This window comes from Hyperolius riggenbachi, chromosome 5 (assembly GCF_040937935.1).
Source record: "Hyperolius riggenbachi isolate aHypRig1 chromosome 5, aHypRig1.pri, whole genome shotgun sequence".
NCBI classification, from domain to species: domain Eukaryota; kingdom Metazoa; phylum Chordata; class Amphibia; order Anura; family Hyperoliidae; genus Hyperolius; species Hyperolius riggenbachi.
This window is the reverse complement of record NC_090650.1, coordinates 425,229,656-425,248,279: the sequence shown is the minus strand read 5'-3', so window position 1 is coordinate 425,248,279 and position 18,624 is coordinate 425,229,656. Positions and strand designations below refer to the sequence as shown.

At 44.7% G+C, this 18,624-nt stretch overlaps 1 protein-coding gene across 6 annotated transcripts in view; it reads left to right on the top strand.

Moving 5' to 3' along the window:
- Positions 1-18,624, top strand: part of ZFAT (zinc finger and AT-hook domain containing) — a 222,358-nt gene that overhangs the window by 134,623 nt on the left and 69,111 nt on the right. For all 6 annotated transcript variants that reach the window (XM_068238055.1, XM_068238053.1, XM_068238052.1 and 3 more), the window contains one exon: positions 2,282-2,420. In XM_068238055.1, the coding sequence (XP_068094156.1) occupies positions 2,282-2,420 (139 nt within the window). The remainder of the gene's footprint in view (positions 1-2,281; positions 2,421-18,624) is intronic.

Sequence of the window (18,624 nt, the reverse complement as noted above, 5' to 3'; positions counted from 1 at the left end):
TGTGTAAAGGCCTAAGCTTTTTGGAAAATAATTGCTAAGTAACCCCACACACAGGAAAGAATGCGTTTGCGAAGACCTGCCAGCTAATTCATCCCTGCGTCGGAAACCAGACATGGAAGCGCAGCAATATTATATTTAAATGAATGTAATTTTTTTTTTGTCTCCCCTCCAAACTCTCCTAATGAGACGGTTTACTGCGTTGCCATAGGAACATTAATTTTCGTAGAATGTTAGCGCTGAATAGAATCCAAGCAAAACGCATAATGCACCTGCATGCTGAATACCTGTCAGACGCGGGCTGAAAGGAAGTGACAGACGTCGGCTTATAGAGGCTGCAGTTTACATAATCCAGAGATAATAGCAGCCCTCGCAGCAGGAGAGCGTAGAGAGGCAACGCTGTGACTGATTTACCTCCGAGGGGCTTGTCTGGCGCTAGCAGCACTAAAATACCACTTACGGGTGTGCGGGGGGTTCAGATTGTGCAAAAACCTGTGTTTTTATCTGCCCCGGTGGGACTTAAATTGAACCTGAAGCGAGTAAAATTATTTTAAATAAGCACATGATGTATCTGCAAGTTAATATTACATACTAACCTCGCTGTCAGTTCTTCCCAGAAGGTCACCATTTTCTTCTTACATCTATATATTGCACGCCCAAAGTAATAGATTCCAATATCACATGGGCACCAACTGGTTTAAACTGTCCGATTTAATAGCATAGATTTGCAAACTGACAGTATTTACAGTCCATGTCCATTCACCATATGTTCATATACATCACCGCTCAGGTGTCACCACCCACAGAGACCCTCCGTTATATATTGCACGCCGTTATTGCCAGGACTCCCGATCGACCGCGTCTGCTCAGGATTTCCCACCATGCTCGATCAATATATTAGACTGATTTCAGAAGGATAAAATTCTCGAATCGAATGGTTGATCAGACTGCAAAATCGACCGATTTAAAGTGGACCAGAACCAAGTCAAATTATTTAAACTATACACATGATGTACCTGCAAATGAATATGACATGCTTACCTCCCCGTCACGTCCTCTCAGAAGCTCGCCATTTTCTTCTTACAATGATCCCTTCCAGTTCTGACAAGATTTCATCAAAACTGAAATATATCAGTTGCTGTCAGTTATAACTGCCGATGAGCAAGGTAATGTCTATGTTTCCTTATGGCTCAAGTGGGTGATGTTACAGATTAACAGTTGTTTAAAGAGGAACTCCAGCCTAAACAAACATACTGTCATTAAGTTACATTAGTTATGTTAATTAAAATAGCTAGGTAATATCATCTCTTACCCACCCTGTTTTAAAAGAACAGGCAAATGTTTGATTTCATGATGGCAGCCATCTTTTTGGTTGAAAGAAGGTGACAGGGAGCATGAGACACAGTTCCAACTGTCCTGTGTGCTGATCACCCCTCCCAGTTGCTAGGCAACGTGAATAACAACATAGGAAATCCCATCATGCTTTGCACAGCATCAGGGAAAAAACGCCTGGCAGTTTTTGATGGGTGGAGCTTAGCTAAAAATGCAGCTAAAAATGATGCTTTGGTAAGAAAAACAAAGTTCTGATGCTGTGAAACTGTTAAAGAAACACCAAGCCTTTTCAGTTCTGCTGAGTAGATTTCTAGTCCGGAGGTTCACTTTAACCAGGATGCTGTTACAGGGTCATCACCATTTTCAAAATGAAGGACAGATATAGTATACAGGTATAGTATATATTTTTTCCCCTGGTTTTTTGTCCTAGGTGCGTCTTATGGTCAGGAGCATCTTATAGTCCGAAAATACGGTAATAAAATCTGGACTTGGATGCAACAGGAAGGAAATAACACGCAAAGCATGCTGAAGTATACACTTTACAAAGAAACCACTAAATACACATGAACAATTATTTAGCTGAATTGTCCTTTAAAAAAAAATAAATAAATAAGTGAACGTATAACACCGATATAAAGTCACATTCAAAATGCTGGATAAACGCTGGCTTAGCAATGCCTATGGTCACTTTTTTTATGGTCACTTTTAGTTTACGCTCGATCTGTGTACAGACAAGCTGTTTGGTTCTGTGTCTTGTAACCAATGGGGGAGGGGATGATTAGACCTCTCTCTGCAGGGTTTACCACACCCAAGTGTTAACCAGTCCCCCGTGTCATCCAATGGGAGGCGGCTATCACTGGGGGACACCAGTGCTCAGACTATCCCGACACACAGGACAGACTAACCATTGCAACACAAAAATTAGGCTAATCTTTCTTCCATTTCTTTTCAGCCATTCGGATGTGCCTTATGTCATTATTCCTGCAATATTCCTGGTTCCTTGAAGAGGCATTACAACAAGAAGCATCCCAATGAAGAGTGTGTGAATTCGGGGAGCGGAGAGGCTTCTGCAGAATCTCTTCTCCTCCAAGGTTGGTGTCTTCTCGTTGTGTGGCTTTAGGTCCACGCGGGACTGCGTTTATACCCTAGCCCTCAAGGTCAACTGTCTTGTATTCCATTCTTTCCACTGTGTAGCTGCTCCCTGTACCTACCATGTACAGCCAGCCCCAGAGCCGGCGCTGCCATTGAGGCAGAGGAGGGCAGTTGCCCCAATGCCCCTGCACCACCAGGCCCCCCAGGGGGTCTCTCGCTGACTGTTCCCTGTGGCCCCCGCATGTTCCGTAGCTGAGCTGCCTTTAAATAACTCGCCTCTACCGGCGGCTGTTTGTTAACGATCTAAGTCTTCTGTATGCCCAGCGCATGTTATTTACACACACAATGCGCCGAATGAAGATGATGCAGGCAGTGTGGCTGAAGATGGAGATCGGAATGGAGCAGCCGCTGGGACAGGGGAGTTATAACAAGGCAGCTCAGCTATGGAACATGCGGGTAGCAGTCAGCAGGAGACCATCTTGGAGGCTCGGGGGCTGCATACATGGCAGTTTGGTTCTTAGGCTTTTTAGGGCAGGGTGAGCCAAATGACGGCTCACCCTGCTGCCACACAAATTCGGGGGGGGGGGGGGGGGGGTAAATACTATTCTGCCTCCGAGTCATAGCAACTTGGAGGGAGAAGTAATTCTGGGTTCGATAATCACCGGATCCCCAAATGACCCGTGTGCAGGGTGCAGACTATAGCATTATTGCTGTAGCGCACCAAGTTTCGGGGCTGACTTTGCTTGTGGTAAAGTTAGTTTTGCATCGGGGGCCCCATGTAACATACACAAGGCTTGGCCAGCCCATTTCATTCCATATGAACCCCTCGTTCCATTTATAGCCCATGCAGACTATGTGCAACCTACTTTTCCATTCTAGGTACAGCTTTTGGCTACCACCTCCATTCGCGCAACTTTACAGAATCTACCCAGTTGGCAGCGTGGATAGCATTTACTGATGGGTCCACAATTTTTTACAAATTAGTAGACGCGACCAAATTGCCTCTAGCAGAAGGCGGCTGTGGGCCCCCTCAACTAGACTAGCGCTGATATTTTACTCTCGTTTCAGGCCTTTTGCCTACAAGTGTCAACCATTCCCCCTATGCTCCGGCCTGCCCATGAATAAAGCCATGAGTACCCCCACCATTCTATACCAAGAGTTTGGGGTGGGACAACTTGCACCGCTTGGAGGAAAAGTTTCAATCCTTGATGGTTACCTGTAACCTCCAAGTGTCTGTGAATGAGAGAGACCAGGAGCCCAATGGTGCAGTATCGTTAGCTATTTTAAAGAGAATCTGTATTGTTAAAATCGCACAAAAGTAAACATACCAGTGCGTTAGGGGACATCTCCTATTACCCTCTGTCACAATTTCGCCGCTCCTCGCCGCATTAAAAGTGGTCAAAAACAGTTTTAAAAAGTTTGTTTATAAACAAACAAAATGGCTACCAAAACAGGAAGTAGGTTGATGTACAGTATGTCCACACATAGAAAATGCATCTATACACAAGCAGGCTGTATACAGCCTTCCTTTTTAATCTCAAAAGATCATTTGTGTGTTTCTTCCCCCCTGCATCTCTCATGCACTGAAGTTTCAGGCTGCTCGTTTCTTCCTGCAAACAGCTTTGCCCTTGTTTGTAATTCCTCAGTATGTGAAAGCCCAGCCAGCTCAGAGGACGATTTATCCAGCTTGTAAAAGATAAGAGAGAAGAGAGAAGCTGCTCTAATCTAAATAACACACAGGCAGTGTGCAGAGAGGGGCCGGGAAGGGGGAGTTCATAGCAGAACCACAACACTGAAGAACTTGGCAGCCTTCCAGACACAGGCTGACAAGTCTGACAGGGGAAAGATACATTGATATATTACAGAGACTTTGATAGTACAAAGTGCTGCAGTAAGCCAGAACACATTAGAATAGCTTTTTGAACTTGTAGGATGATAAAAAACAGGATGCAATTTTTGTTACGGAGTCTCTTTAAGGTGCTCACGTTTGTGACCAGTTCTACAGGCACTTGTATTGACCCAAGGAAGGAGGGCCAAGACCCGCGAAACGCGTTGTCTTCCGTGAATAAATAAACTTTACTTTTACCATTAAATAATGGTTTGTCCTTCTGAGTAGGTAAGGGATTTTGCTCTTCATCTATACAACATCTAGAAGTATCATATCATTATGCTAGTACCATACAATTTTCTGTTAGATTTACCCGCCAGATAGATCATTGTCAACATGTTGGAAATTATCTATCTCAACATCTATCTTCCTAGCAATTACGCACTTGAAAAAAAAAAAGAAAAAAAAAAGAAAAACCGAGAGCCCAATATGGTGCAGTAAGTCTAGCAATTGTTGGCAAAATAATTAACAGATGTGGATATACTCACAAACATGGGTTACCACATAGGCAACCACTTGAAATGCAGGTGGGGAGCATTAGAACCTGACCCCACTCAGGTTTAAGAAGTCGCTCTCTGTAGATAGAAAGAAGGGGAGAGTCCCCTCCACCCAAGGTGGACTATATACTGTGCAAATTTGGACAGAGGCGCCGGGCAGGTTAAAATGATCTAAAAACAACTAAAAAGGAGGAGTACAGGTGGACTTACCTCCTGAAATGATGGACAATCGAGATTGTTCAAATCGCAGATAACAATTTATTTTGGCACTCCGCAACGCGTTTTGCAGGTATAACCCGCTTCATCGCGCAACGAGTGCAGGCTCAAAAAGGTCCAATAGTGGCAATGCGCCTCTGTTCCTAGCAATTAGGCATTGTTCTACTCAGCAGGAGATGACCAGAAGACAATGCACCAGAGATAATGACCAGTCTCTACAGAAAATAATCTAACAGAAAATTGTATGGTGTGTACCAGGCATTTATGGGCGCCTCTATCAGTTTTTAGTTGTTTTTGTTTTGTTCGTATACCTCTTGGAGGAGATGACCTTCCGGGTGTCCTTGGTCATTATTTTGAACACCATACCAGTATTCAATCGGCATGAATGAAAAGATGACAATTTATGTTCACATTTTTTCCCTTTTGTCCCCTTTTGTTCTTATTCACCCCCATTCTGTTCTCCTTTACCTACTCGTCTCAGCTGATTGTTAATAATCTGTTCTGACAGTCCTATTATTTATTACGCCCTGCTGATGAACTCTTTCCTTCTGTGATGTAACCCAAGCTGTTATGTGCGGGAAATTAACCACGATCTCGGCAAGGCAATGGTGTGAACTCACAGCTGGCGGCCTCCCACCTACTGTCTATGTGTGTGGGAAGGTGACTGTCAATGTGACGCGGCCTGATCATAGCTTACAATCATGGGGAACCTTTCACAGAAGTAATATGTCTTGGTGTGAAGGCTCTGATGAAGCTCGTTAGGATGTGACTCGTGGGATGTATCTTATTTCCGGGACGTCAATGTCACCCACTGAGCAGGTGAACCGACACCAGCGGGAAATGTGACAAGACTAATAATGATATCAAAGTGTAGGATCTTGTGACCTCTATAAGTGCCGGGGCTGAGCGGAGAGTCCTCTTGATACACAACTATCTGTTCATGAAGATAGGGCCAGTTTAAGCAGCACTGGGGCCCCGGGGCAAAAGGTAATCTGGGGGCCCCCTAAGGCAAAGGTACCCCCAGTATAGGTATTAAAAAGGATCAGTAGCTGATACCTCCTTTCCCAGGAGAAATCTTTACCTTTTCTCGAATAGATCATCAGGGGGGTCTGTATGGCTGATATTGTGGTGAAACCCCTCCCACAGTGTGATGTCATGACCATGGTCCTGACTGTTTCCTGTCTGTGAACCTCGTTGCATTGTGGGAAATAATGGCTTTTTCCAACTGCCAAGCAAGCAATATCTCCCTCTATGCATAGAACTCTTGGTAACAAGCATTCCGTACAGATCACTTCAATATTCACCTAGGTGCTCCTTCAGTGTTGCTAACCTGAATGGGGTAGCTTGCCGGTGCACTCGTCCAGCAGGTTCTCCACTCCTGCCACATTAAATCCACCAACAATGAGGACAAGGCACTCCACGGGCATGTTACGGGTCACCAGACCCTTCCTCAACAGTTGAGGAAGGGTCTGGTGACCCGTAACATGTATGTGTCAAAGCTCTGAATAAACAAACGCAAGTTTGAAGCCCGTGGAGTGCCTTGTCCTCATTGTTGGTGCATTCCGTACAGATCACCTGGCAGGACTAAAGAGGTCACTGCTAGTGATGCATTTCAGAATGTAAATCAGGGAAAGGAAAGATTTTACAATGGCCAAACACTGATTAAATAACCTATAAATTAAGATTGTAAAATAAACAACTTTATTCATTGTTATTTTAACCACAGTTTCTCTTTCAGGTGCCCCCAGTATAGGCAGTAAGTTTAGGTAGTTTCTCCGTCCTACTCAGGCACCTTAAAGGGAACCCGAAGCGAGTAAAATTATTTAAAATAAACACATGACGTAGCTGCAAATGAATTCTATATACTAACCTCACCATCACTTCCTCTCAGAAGCTCAACATTTTCTTCTTACAGTGATCCCTTCCAGTTTTGACAAGATTTTGTCAGAACTGAAATATACCAGTTGCTGTCAGTTATATATCAGCTGCAGTCAGTTACAACTGAATGTGCAAGGTAATGTCCATGTTTCCCTATGGCTCAAATGGGCGATATTACAGTTTAACAGTGTGCTGACCAGGAAGCGGTTATGGGGTAATGGCCATTTTCCAAATGGAGGATGGAGAAATCCATTGATCACAGTGGACAAATGGGAAGCAGGAGAGGAGAAAGAGATTGACGAGTAGACTACACTGGAGGTAAGTATGACCAGTGTATGGTTATTTTGACTTTTTTTATTTTACGTTCAGGTTCTCTTTAAGTGTCATCTAGCTTTTGTCCATACCTGTTTTCCACTGTTGGCTGTCTGTGAGCAGCGCCAGAGTGGATGATTGCACTGTGTAAATAAAATAACATATGAATAATAATAATAACGTTCCTTGCCTCTGTCTCGCCCTCCAGTGCACAAGGGACAGCCGGCTCTCCTCCCGTAATCAGGAAGGCAGAGTGATTGCTGTTCCCTTCATACCGACGCCTCCTGTAACTTCTTCAAAAATTATAATTAAGCAATTGTAATACATTTGCTGAGAATGAATTTTTGTTACAAATGACTCTAATTACCGCAGTGCGGATGAGCTACTTCCTCTGAAGCAGATTGCGCACATTAATGTTACACAGTGTTCTGGATTCTCATCCTTATCTCGCAGACTGCAGATGATAACTTGTTAGGGAGATATTAACACCTCCTCAATTAATATCTTGCTGCAGCTTAACTTACAGGAAGCCAGTAAATTCACAGCGAACGTGGAGTTCTAGTGAAACGGTACCAGCAATGTAATGTTCCGTGCTGGCTAGTCCTGTGGGTCAGATAGGCCAGCCTCTCCTGACAGCCAGGCGGAGCAAGTCTGTGCCCCGCCCTCTCTCACCGCTGCAGGTGAGCAACATCAGTGGGAGCGAAGCCACTCCCACAATTTCTTGATTGGGCAGACCATTCACTAGCTGACACGTCATTGCATTCTAACGGATCTGGAGGTGTGTTTAGCTTCTAAGGGCAACAATGGTTATTTTGCATATATTCAGCAGTGTTGCTCTGGAAGACATCTCAAGCTCACTCCAACGTGAATTATCGCAAATTCTTTCTGTTTTAAGAAAGCAAACTTTTGTTTTTTTATTGGCAGCACACTGCCTGTCACGTCAGCACCTCTCCTCTACTCCTACTGTGTCCAGTTTTTTAATAAATTGCCACCACAAGCTCCTGTATCCCTTGACAGTGCCGCACGTAGTGACGTCAGTACATCAGAATCAGATTTATTTGCCAAGCATGATGAGTCCTGCCTGGAATTGGGTTTGGCACATAATACAGCTCAAAATAGACATACAAGGGAAAAGTATAAATAGACTAGTAAACTATAGTAAAGGCAGCTTTGACAAAAAAATAACACATAAACACCATATAAAGTAACACAAACACAATAGCAGCAGCTTTCGTGGTTATGCTCCATGAAAAGATACAATGTTTCAATAGTCGGTTTATCGGGAGCATCTGCCCATGGCTGCAGACCAACAGTTCAAGAAGTTGACAGCGGAGGGAAACAAGAGTTCCTATGCCAAGCGGTCTTGGTGAAGGTGGCCTGAAACCTCAGCCTGATGGTAGCCGACTAAAGAGGCAGTGGTCTGGGTGTGGTGGGTGGTTGGCGATCCTCCGTGCTCTGGAGTTGTAGAGGAGGTCCAGAGGGGGGAGGGATTCCCAGTGATTCTCTGCGCTGATCTAATGACCCTCTGTCTGTCCTTGGCAGAGGAGCCAGCATACCAGACCAGGATGGAACAGCAGAGGACCGATTCAACGGTTGCAGTGTAGAAGCTTGATAGAAGCTCCTGGGCAGGCATGGGCTTTTGAGTCCAGACGGACTCCAGTGTTCTCCCCTGAAATTTTTTCCAGCCGGGTGGCATGAAATAGTAGCCCGGTGGCATGAAAATATAGCCGGGTGGGTCAGTATGAAAGAATGCAGGGCTGGTGCTTCTTTGCGCAACTCTGCTTATAGCATAAGAGGAGGTGAGCTGATGACAGCCAGGTGCTCACCAAAATTATCCAGGTGGAGCATCCGGCTAAAAGAGCCTGGGGAGAACACTGGACCCCAAATTGGAATTCAAATGAAGTCTAATGACTTCACCTGTGACCACAGGCAGGGGGAGTTAACTTACCCAGAAGTCTTTGGGGACATCTGCGGTCCATTACGCGTCATTGGCATAATGAAAGCCGCGTTCCTGGACTCAGTACCGCACTTCCTCCTTCCGGCTTGAAAGAGCTCAATAGTGAGTCATGGAACTCGGCTTTCATTATGCCAATGACGCGTAATGGAACTCAGATATCCCGAAGACTTCTGGGTAAGTTAACTCCCCGCTGCCTGTGGTCACAGCTGAAGTCATTAGCCTTCATTTGAATCCCGAATTTGAGTCCTTCTGGAAAGCCCATGCCTGCTCCTGAGCCATGCTGAACTTCCTTAGTTGGCGGAGGAAGAATAGTCTGCTGGGCCTTCCTTACTACATGTGGCGGTGTCACATGGTACAGGTGCTGGACAGCAATGGAGAAAGCCACGGGAGAAGGCAGGAAGTCACGCCGGCATGACAGGCGAGTACATAACACTCAGCACAGTCCTGGGGGACACACATACACTTAGGGGGAGGGCGGCTGGGGAGCTGTCGGTTGTCAGGGAATTGAATGCTGTTACCTGCCGCGCACCCAATAGAGCCCTAGCAACTGAGATTTTTCCAGCATGCCGGATCAGTCGTTTTAATCGATTCAGATGGAAATTGAAACTATCAATTGGGTGTCCATGTTGTAGCATCAATGTCTACCAGATTAGATCATTATGATAGAATCGGCCAGGTATCGAAAATGAGTAATGTATGGGCACCCTTAGATTAATAAAAAAATGCTATAAACCATATCTTAGTGATGTAATGTAGTGCAGGTAAAATTAAAAAGAAAAAAATCCTTAAAGAATCTCTATCGCGAAAAAAGTAAGCAGTTAAAATCTGAGAGAACTGTCAGGAAAAGCAGTTGCAAAGTTCAACTGACAAAATAGTGTGCAAGTGATTAGGGTGGCTGGCTGGCATCTTACTATTTTGACAGTTAAACTTCTGTTCGGGAAATGCTGTTGAAAACCAAGAAAATCCTGAGAATCCCCCATGAGAAGATGGACCGGCCCAAAACCTGTCGGTTCTGTCAGATTTTAACTGCCTACTTTTTTCACGATAGTGGTCCTTTAATTTTCAGTTTCAGCATCCAGGGTTGCAGCTGGAGGGAACATTGTTTGCCGGGAGAAAAGACTGTAAAATTGCTTCGTCGGAGGTATCTGCAGAGAAAAGCCGGTAATGTGCTTTGATGGAGCAGATCTGGTATAACAGAGGGAGGACTCCAGCAGGCGGTAGATGAGGCGGCCTCTCATAATATTGCCTGAGATGCTTCTGATAACACCCCCTCCAGCCTGCTCTCCTTGAGATAACTGATTATTAAAGATCAAAGAGGCCTTCTTCCTCCGGATTAATAATGCATGGACCCTTTTATTTTACAGACCACCGCTCTGGGACCGTTCCGCTTGATTATAGATTTCCATTGGCGGATTTTGCCCATTACTCTCTTAGGGAATTAGTTATAGATGTATAATTCAAAGCCATTTTCTATCCAATGCCCGTTTTTTTTTAAATTCACAGCAGCAGGATATCAGAATTTACATTTGGACAGAGGCCTCCTGTTCATTAATTGCCACATGACCCAGAAGCCATCTTGTGCTGTTGGTACATTAGCTTTCGGGCAGTTCTGTTCTCGTTTTCGGCATGAGGTGTTTGGCAGAATGTGTGGAATTTAAACAGGGCAGTTTCCAGGCTAAACTGCGCCCAGGGTGAGGGTGTAAATATTGCCCCCCCCCCCCCCCCCCATCATCACCGTGGACTTGTGAACCCTTACTCTATAGGGACAGTCACACAGCCACAGGTCACAAGCAGATCTGCCTACTTACTAGTGACCAGACACTCAACCAGGAGGAAGCAGGGACTAGGAACACACACAGGCGAAGAGAGCCCGAAAAGCTGACTCCTCCATGGGCGCTGCACACTGACAGCCTGCAGTACCGCTACAGGCCATCAGGTATCATCATGCGGTGGTGACGTGATGATGACTTGACGTCTGACACAGGCAGCCCAGGAGGAGTCAAGGAAGGTGATTGCACTGGTAATCTTTCTCCTTCTTCCATTTGGCTGCACTGCGCGTCACCAGCTCCCTGGCGGTTATGTCCTTCTGCCTGCGCCCCCTTCTTCTACATGCCAGTCTGCGCCCAGGGCGGTCGCACTGCCCAAGAAACTGCCCTGAATTTAAAACCAGGCCAAGTCCAGCACTAAACAAGGAAAATTCCAACAGCGATCATGATGAGAATTCTATATAATTAGTGTACAGGAGGAAAGTAGGTGACAGAATACCTGTCACATAAGCCACATGTGTCCCCTCACTGCAGCACAACTTCCTGTCCACTCTGAATTCAGATGTGGGGAGCGTCAGCCAGGAGGGAATTTTGGACTCCCAAAGAGGGAAGAACGCACCTGACTACATTACCCAGAATCACTGCACTTTGCAGCTTACAGGAAGTAGGTGAACAGTTAATAGAAAATAACAACTTCTTAAAGGAAACCTGAAATGAGTGGAAAAAAAAACTTGGTGTGAACAACTGCACAGAACAAAGGGGGAAGAGGCGCCCAGTGATCTATAAAACTGGGTGTTCAGTTTTTGGCTCTAGATTCATCTCTGGCGCTGTATTTGGCCTGAGGAAGTGGGCGTTAGACCCACAAAATATGTTGCCTGTGCATAATTAACCACTTAAGAAACAGCGGAATTCCGACGGATAACGACGAATCGCCGCACTTACCCGCCGTGTGAGCCGGTCAGGAGCCGCTTTCATTGGCTCCTGACCCGGTCTTTCAATGCAAGCCAATGGGAATGGCTTACATTGAAAGACAGGGCCAGGAGCCAATGACATCTGCTCCTGACCCGCTCACAGGGCTCTGCCGTCATGGAGACAGGCAGAGCACGTCAGCTGCGGAGAGAGACGTCGGGATTCAGCGGCAGGGAGCGACGGAAAGCGCGGATGCACGCAGTGGCGACTAATTGAAATCTACGCCCTGCCAGCCAGGTGACCACCAAAACAGGGATTTCAATTAGCTTGGTACTAAAGTTGTTAAAGAGAGGAGCTGTTAGGTATAAGGTCTCAGAGAAAAAAACACATATATCAGTAGCTAAATACTGGCTGTACTTACATTACATATGCATTTTACTGTACACGTTTGGATTTCACAGAATTTTTATATAGTATTTGCAGAGAATGATGCTCATGGCAGGTTCCATGTTTGTCTGTCTCCTATGAAGCCAATTGTGATGTCATATCCGCCCTGCTTCCTGATGATTCGACTCACAAAAAAGATCCTAATGGACAAGACTACTGTGCAGTGAATATTAATTAGCCATGTGGCTAGGAACAATAGCGGACTCATGCAGTATACTCTGCCCTGTGATTTTTCAGTGCTGTGAGCTGGGCTGCTTTACAAGCTGCTGTAACTTGAGCCTGTAACTTCTCACTAGCAGCCTTAGGGCGTGATTGGGAAATGAAGGGGATGACCCAAGGTGGGGAGAAGCAGCCCCAGAATGCTTTGCAGTATGTTATGCTGTTTGCCGGCCTCCTTAGGAGCTTGGGAATAACAGCCTTGCTGTTCAGCACACATCAAAAGTAAGAGAGATTTTTAACTTCATTAATGCCTTTTTGGCTTCCTTCTAAACTGTTTAACACAGGAGAATAGAGGTTTAAATTAGCTTTTGCAGCCTGACAGTTACTCTTTAAACTTCATATGTGTATAATTGTGTTGTTATTGAGGTAAGCTACCGCTCCCTTTTTCCTAGGAAATACACATCATATTCTCTTTAAAATGACTTTAAAAACATTTTACAATTGAAAAAGTACCTGAAAGTTGGTGAAAACGTTCTTTAAAAATTATTTTTCTTATTTTCTTACTTGCTGGTGGCTTAAAGGCATTTGCTGACAAAGGCCTCAATTCACTAACCTTATCTCCTGTCTTTAATAACTCTTCTAGAGTTTTTACCATGGTGATAAGGCATGTAGTATTCAGGAAACATTTTACCTCAGGCAAACCTAAAGTTAACTCTTCTGTCTTTAACTTAACTCTTCAATCCTTAAAATAACTCCAGAGTTAAAGACAGGCTGTTCATTCTGCGTTGAAAATAACTACAGAGGAAGTAACTTAACTACAGAGTAGGTAACGTAAGGAATGAAGAGATAAGATAACTCTCTCACTGTGTGGAGGTAAGTTTTCTCTTGCCTTATTATCTCCAGCATGATCTTAGTGAATTGAGGCCATTGTGTGAAAATTTCACCTAGGAAAAAAACTTGAGAGAAAATGTGAATTGCATATGAGCTACTATATTACTTTAGCTGTTTTCAATACAGGTTTATCTACCATTGGGTGCCCCTTTGTGCTTTTCACCCTCCTTTGGAAGGGTGTACTATGGCACACAGGGGCTCTGCATTGATAGGTTGTTTGTTGTTTTGCCAAGAGTGCCACCGTATCCAGTTCTAGCTGGTCACCCGAGTGGAGCATGTGGAACATGTGACCCAATACTGGGTTTTCCCTTTCTGATCACCCACAGAGCCCCACCTCCTCCTGGTGTTTTTGTATTCGCTGATTATTTGAGCAGTTACATTTTTGTTTCATAATTAGGTAATGTTTTGTTGGCTTCAGAACCTCTCAATTTTCATTAGTGGGATTTCAGCGGAGGCGGCGGGCACCGAATGGTTACTGACCTTCAGTCAAATGCAGATAAGGCCGGCATTCTAATAACCTCCTTTCTACAGGTTACCTAATTAGTAAATGGCTCGTCTGGGAATTAATTTCCTTCAGCCTTGATGTCAATTAAACGGTGCATGCTTTCATATTCGGAGCATCATAGCTCAGTCCCATTTGTTGTTTCTTAATTAAAATCTCCCAGACAAAGGTTGAATCTTTAATTACCGTTCTACATTGTTGCTGCCATTCTTGACGAAAACTAATAGCTTTAAGTGTTTCATAAAATAATTCAGCGATTCAAGTCATGCCGAGCCATTGTCCGATTTTCCCAATACGTTTGGTGGGGGGACTTAACGTAGCTTCATTTTAGGGCATTGCGTTCAATTAAAGCCAGCCCGGCCTCCTTTTATCCCTTATTGTCCTAGAGCCATGGTTCCTCTGGTAGCTTGGTAATGAGATCGTTGAGTATATCCAGCCTACTACGGAAACCTAACCAACCCCCATTGATTTTCTCTAGTTGATTTACCCTCCGGTATATTTTCAAAGGTTACCTTGGTCATTTTTGTTTGGGCCTTCTTGTGAGTACCGTTCGGCACCAGTGATCAATGATCACACCTCGTCTCTATCAGTTGGAAGTTCACTCAGCTTCCAGGAGATTTACAGTAAGGTCCATAAATATTGGGACATCGACACAATTCTAACATTTTTGGCACTATACACAACCACAATGGAATATGAAATGAAACAGACAATTTGCTTTTACTGCAGATTGCTTTAGTTTGAGGGTATTTACATCCAAATCAGGTGAACTGTGTAGGAATTACAACAGTCTGCATATGTGCCTCCCACTTGTTAAAGGACCAAAAGTAATGGGACAGAATAAAAATCATAAATAAGACTTTCACTCTCCCGAAACACTTCTGAATTTATCCTGCTGCTTTTGTCAGCACTAACATCATCAATAAATATAAGAGAACCAGTTCTATTGGCAGCCATACATGCTCATGAGGTGGTATGCTTAGGATCACTTGTGTGCTGAGTTGTGCGGCCCTGCAGCGAGCTCTTAAAGCTGCAGTGGCTCTTTTTGTAAAAAAATAGCCTGGTCTTTGGGGGGAGGGGGGGGTAAAGCCTGTGGTCCTGAAGTGGTTAAAGGTTATTATTCTGTTGTGTATCTTTTAGAGCAGAGAGGAAGTTCTGAGTTCAGGTCCGCTCAAGTGAATGAGAGTTTTACATTTCAAAAAAATTCATTCATTCGAGTCAGTTTTTCTGCATCCATTCTGCATCCAATCTGCGTGTAGTGGAAACAGGCCCTTAGGGTACTGGAAGCAATAGTAGAATTCAAGTATTCAATTCACTTTATTGTAAAATTACCGATATCCTACTATCTGCTTCAACTGGCGCCCAAGTTACTCCTGTGTCTCCATTACATTCTGATTGGAGCCCGCGAGGTGAAGCAGAACGTGGCTGGAGGCTCGGTGAATATTCTGCCTGCACCTGGGGGGAGTTTTGTGCTTTTTTTTCTCGGCTTGCTGCTCAAACAACCGGCAAGCACATGGATCCCCGCCTCTGCCTGATACTGGGAGTGGGGATTCTGCTGTACCATATGTAACCTATTTAGACCTACTAAGGCAGGGGTAGGGAACCTATGGCTTAGGAGCCAGATGTGGCTCTTTTGATGGCTACATCAGGCTCACCTACAAATCAGTAGTGGTGGATTCACTAAGCTACACTGCTCAAGCAGCGCAGCTTAGTGTGGCAGCGCAAGTAACATTTTCAAAGTAGTCATACTACTGCTGTGGCATACACTACTAACTTACTCTCACTCCCCCCAAAACTAATGCCACTCCAATTGTCCCACTCTGGACCCTGTCAGGTCCAGTGACTTTGTAGGATGACATCATCCTCGCACTTTGATTGGCCCAATAGGCTGCCAGTCACTTGACTGGCAGCCCATTGGGCCAAAGTGCGGGGATCTCGTCCTACAAAGTGAATTAACCCCCAAGTCCGCTAGCTAATTGTACAAGCTGTTAGTCGGTATTTCTCCTGTCTGGCTCTCAGGGAAATTGCTGATGTTGCTGAAACCCAAGAGAATCTGAAGAGGTGTCTGACACTTCCGCTGCCCGGCGGATCAACTGTATATACATCACCATGGCAACATGGTTCTCTGCTGCGCATGGGCACTGTTCCGGTTTGAAACCTATCGATCGTATAGCTCTCACAGAATTGCATTTTAAAATATGTGGCGTTTATGGCTCTCTCAGCCAAAAAGGTTCCTGACCCCTGGACTAAGGTCACGGTTTTTCAAAGTGGCAAAAATGAATCCGGACTAAAAATGTTGCCACCTTTGATAAATGTCAGACTGAAAATCAGGGTGAGGGTAAATGTTAAAATTTTCTACAGTGTTCTCCCCAGGTTCTTTTTGCCGGGTGCTCCACCCGACTAGTTTGGTGAGCACCCGGCTGTCATCAGCTCACCTCCTACTATGCCAGGTATTTCAAACCGGTCCTACGAGGGCCGAGATCCTCACACATTTTTGATACAGCTCAAATGAATTGATGGGTCTGAATCAGGAAAGGTGCGGTCCATCAGGTAGAACACATTCCTCTCTTTCTCAGTCCATCCTAAACACTGGCATGGATCTGGCCCTCCAGGCCTGGAGTTTGACGCACGTGTCCTATGCTGTAAGCAGAGTTGCTCATAGAAGCATCGGCCCTGTATTCTCTCATCTCTCCCCACCCAGCTACTTTTTCATGCCACCCGGCTGGAAAAGAATTCTGGGGAGAACACTGTTCTATATTAAGTTTTTTTCACTTCTGTTCTTTAATTTATTATACACCGGCCCCTTTGTGTCTGCGGATGCTGCAGGCACGCTGTGATCGCTGTTGTTATTGGCCGAATTTAACGTTACAGGAGCTGTATATTGTGTTGGGAAATCACACGTGGGAAAGTCATCTCTTGCGCACACCGAGGCAGTAAAGCGGTAATGACAACATCCCCATCGCATCAGCGCCGCGGTAAAATCCCTTTGACATATCTGTCTTTCAGCTGCGCGGAAATTTATACTCTTCCGTATCTTCAGAGCGTTTTCCTAAATGTCAGCGAATCAATATGTATTATGGTTCTCGTGACATTTCAGTGCATTAAAGGTTATCTGCTTTTTTTTATGAACATTACCTTATTCTGGCTTGTCTGGAAAACTTATCATTTCTCATCTCTTGATTTTATTTTTTTTAATAACCGGTTTGCTGCGTGCGGAATGGCGGCCAGGCCTGGAGATTGATAAGTCGCTGCACTGAGTCGGATACATGCTGACCCCGTTGGGCTTTTGTCGAGTTTAATCTTTGCAAAGCCTGTTAGTATTCTCAGCGGACTCGCGTTGTGCTGTTGTGTCTAGTAAGCTGCACCGTTCCTACAGAATAGAGTTTCGGGGTTTTTTTGAGCAGTGCATAAAGAAAAAAAAAAGCTAAACTTTAAAAGTCAAACTGGGCCCCTCCGCATACCTCCCAGCAATTTGAGATGAGAAAGAGGGACACTTAAGCCACACCCCTGCCACATCTCTAACCACGCCCCCAACACACCCCTAGTCACGCATACTATAAAGATTTCATACTAAAAATCAGGGGCGTAGCAATAGAGGGTGCAGAGGTAGCAACTGCATTGGGGCCCTTGGGCCAGAGGGGCCCCGAAGGGCCCCTACCTCAACTACAGTATTCACTCTTTATTGGTCCTGTGCTCATAATAATCACTTCTATAGATACTTTGAATAGTAATAATCATTAACACACTGTTCCCCATCCCCTTCTTGCACCTCTGACACTGTAGTTGCCATTGGCAGGTTCTGGTGCGCCGTATCAATTGTTATGTATAGAGTGCTTGGGGGGCCCCATTGTAAAACTTGCATCAGGGCCCACAGCTCCTTAGCTACGCCACTGTGAAAAATATGTTGTTTTGTAATTCAAACCACACTGGTTCTTCCTATCCTGGTTCATTTACCTTCATATTAACATTTGAAAATAAGCAATATATCAATTTAAAGGTTGGGAATAAAGTTTAGAGTCAATTAAACAAATGTTCTGTAGAAAAAATACATATATTACAACAGACCTGTACATTGTTCTGAAAGAGGGACAAATGAGGGAGACATGGGGATCTGGTTCCCAAAGAGGGACTGTCCTTCCTAAAGAGGGACAGTTGGGAGCTATGCCCTCAGTGATGTCACTGGTCATTAGTGAGTGGATAGGCTGCATGCTTAGTGATGTCACTGATGTTTATGAATGGATTGCACCACTTAGATTGGTTGTACGGACAGTGGTTCCTTATCATTATGTTTGAAGTATTTTTTGCAAGTGTGAATTGACAATGCTGTTTAACCACACCCCCTTTTGCATCTCCATCTTACTTAAAGAGGAACTGCAGAGAAAATAATGTAGTGAAAAAAAAGTACTTAATTTTTTACAAATATTATTTATAAACTTGTAGACCTAAGCCCGTTTAAAAATGGGCACTAGGTCTCTGTGACACCACCGCTTGTCAGTGCGTGCGCCCACCGCGCACACACTCCTGCCCAGCTCCCTGGCCCGGTCCTCCTGTCCCAACATTGTCCGTGCTGCATATATGCAGTAGCGCAAACACAGATACAGGGACAGGAGGACGCAGGGACAGTTAGGGTTTTACTATATAGGTTGATTTAGTCAGTGTTTGCCCATTGTAAAATCTTTCCTCTCCCTGATATACATTCTGACATTTATCACATGGGGACATTTTTACTGCTGGCAGGTGATGTCAGAGGAAGAAGATGCTGCTTTTCTGGCAGTTAGAAA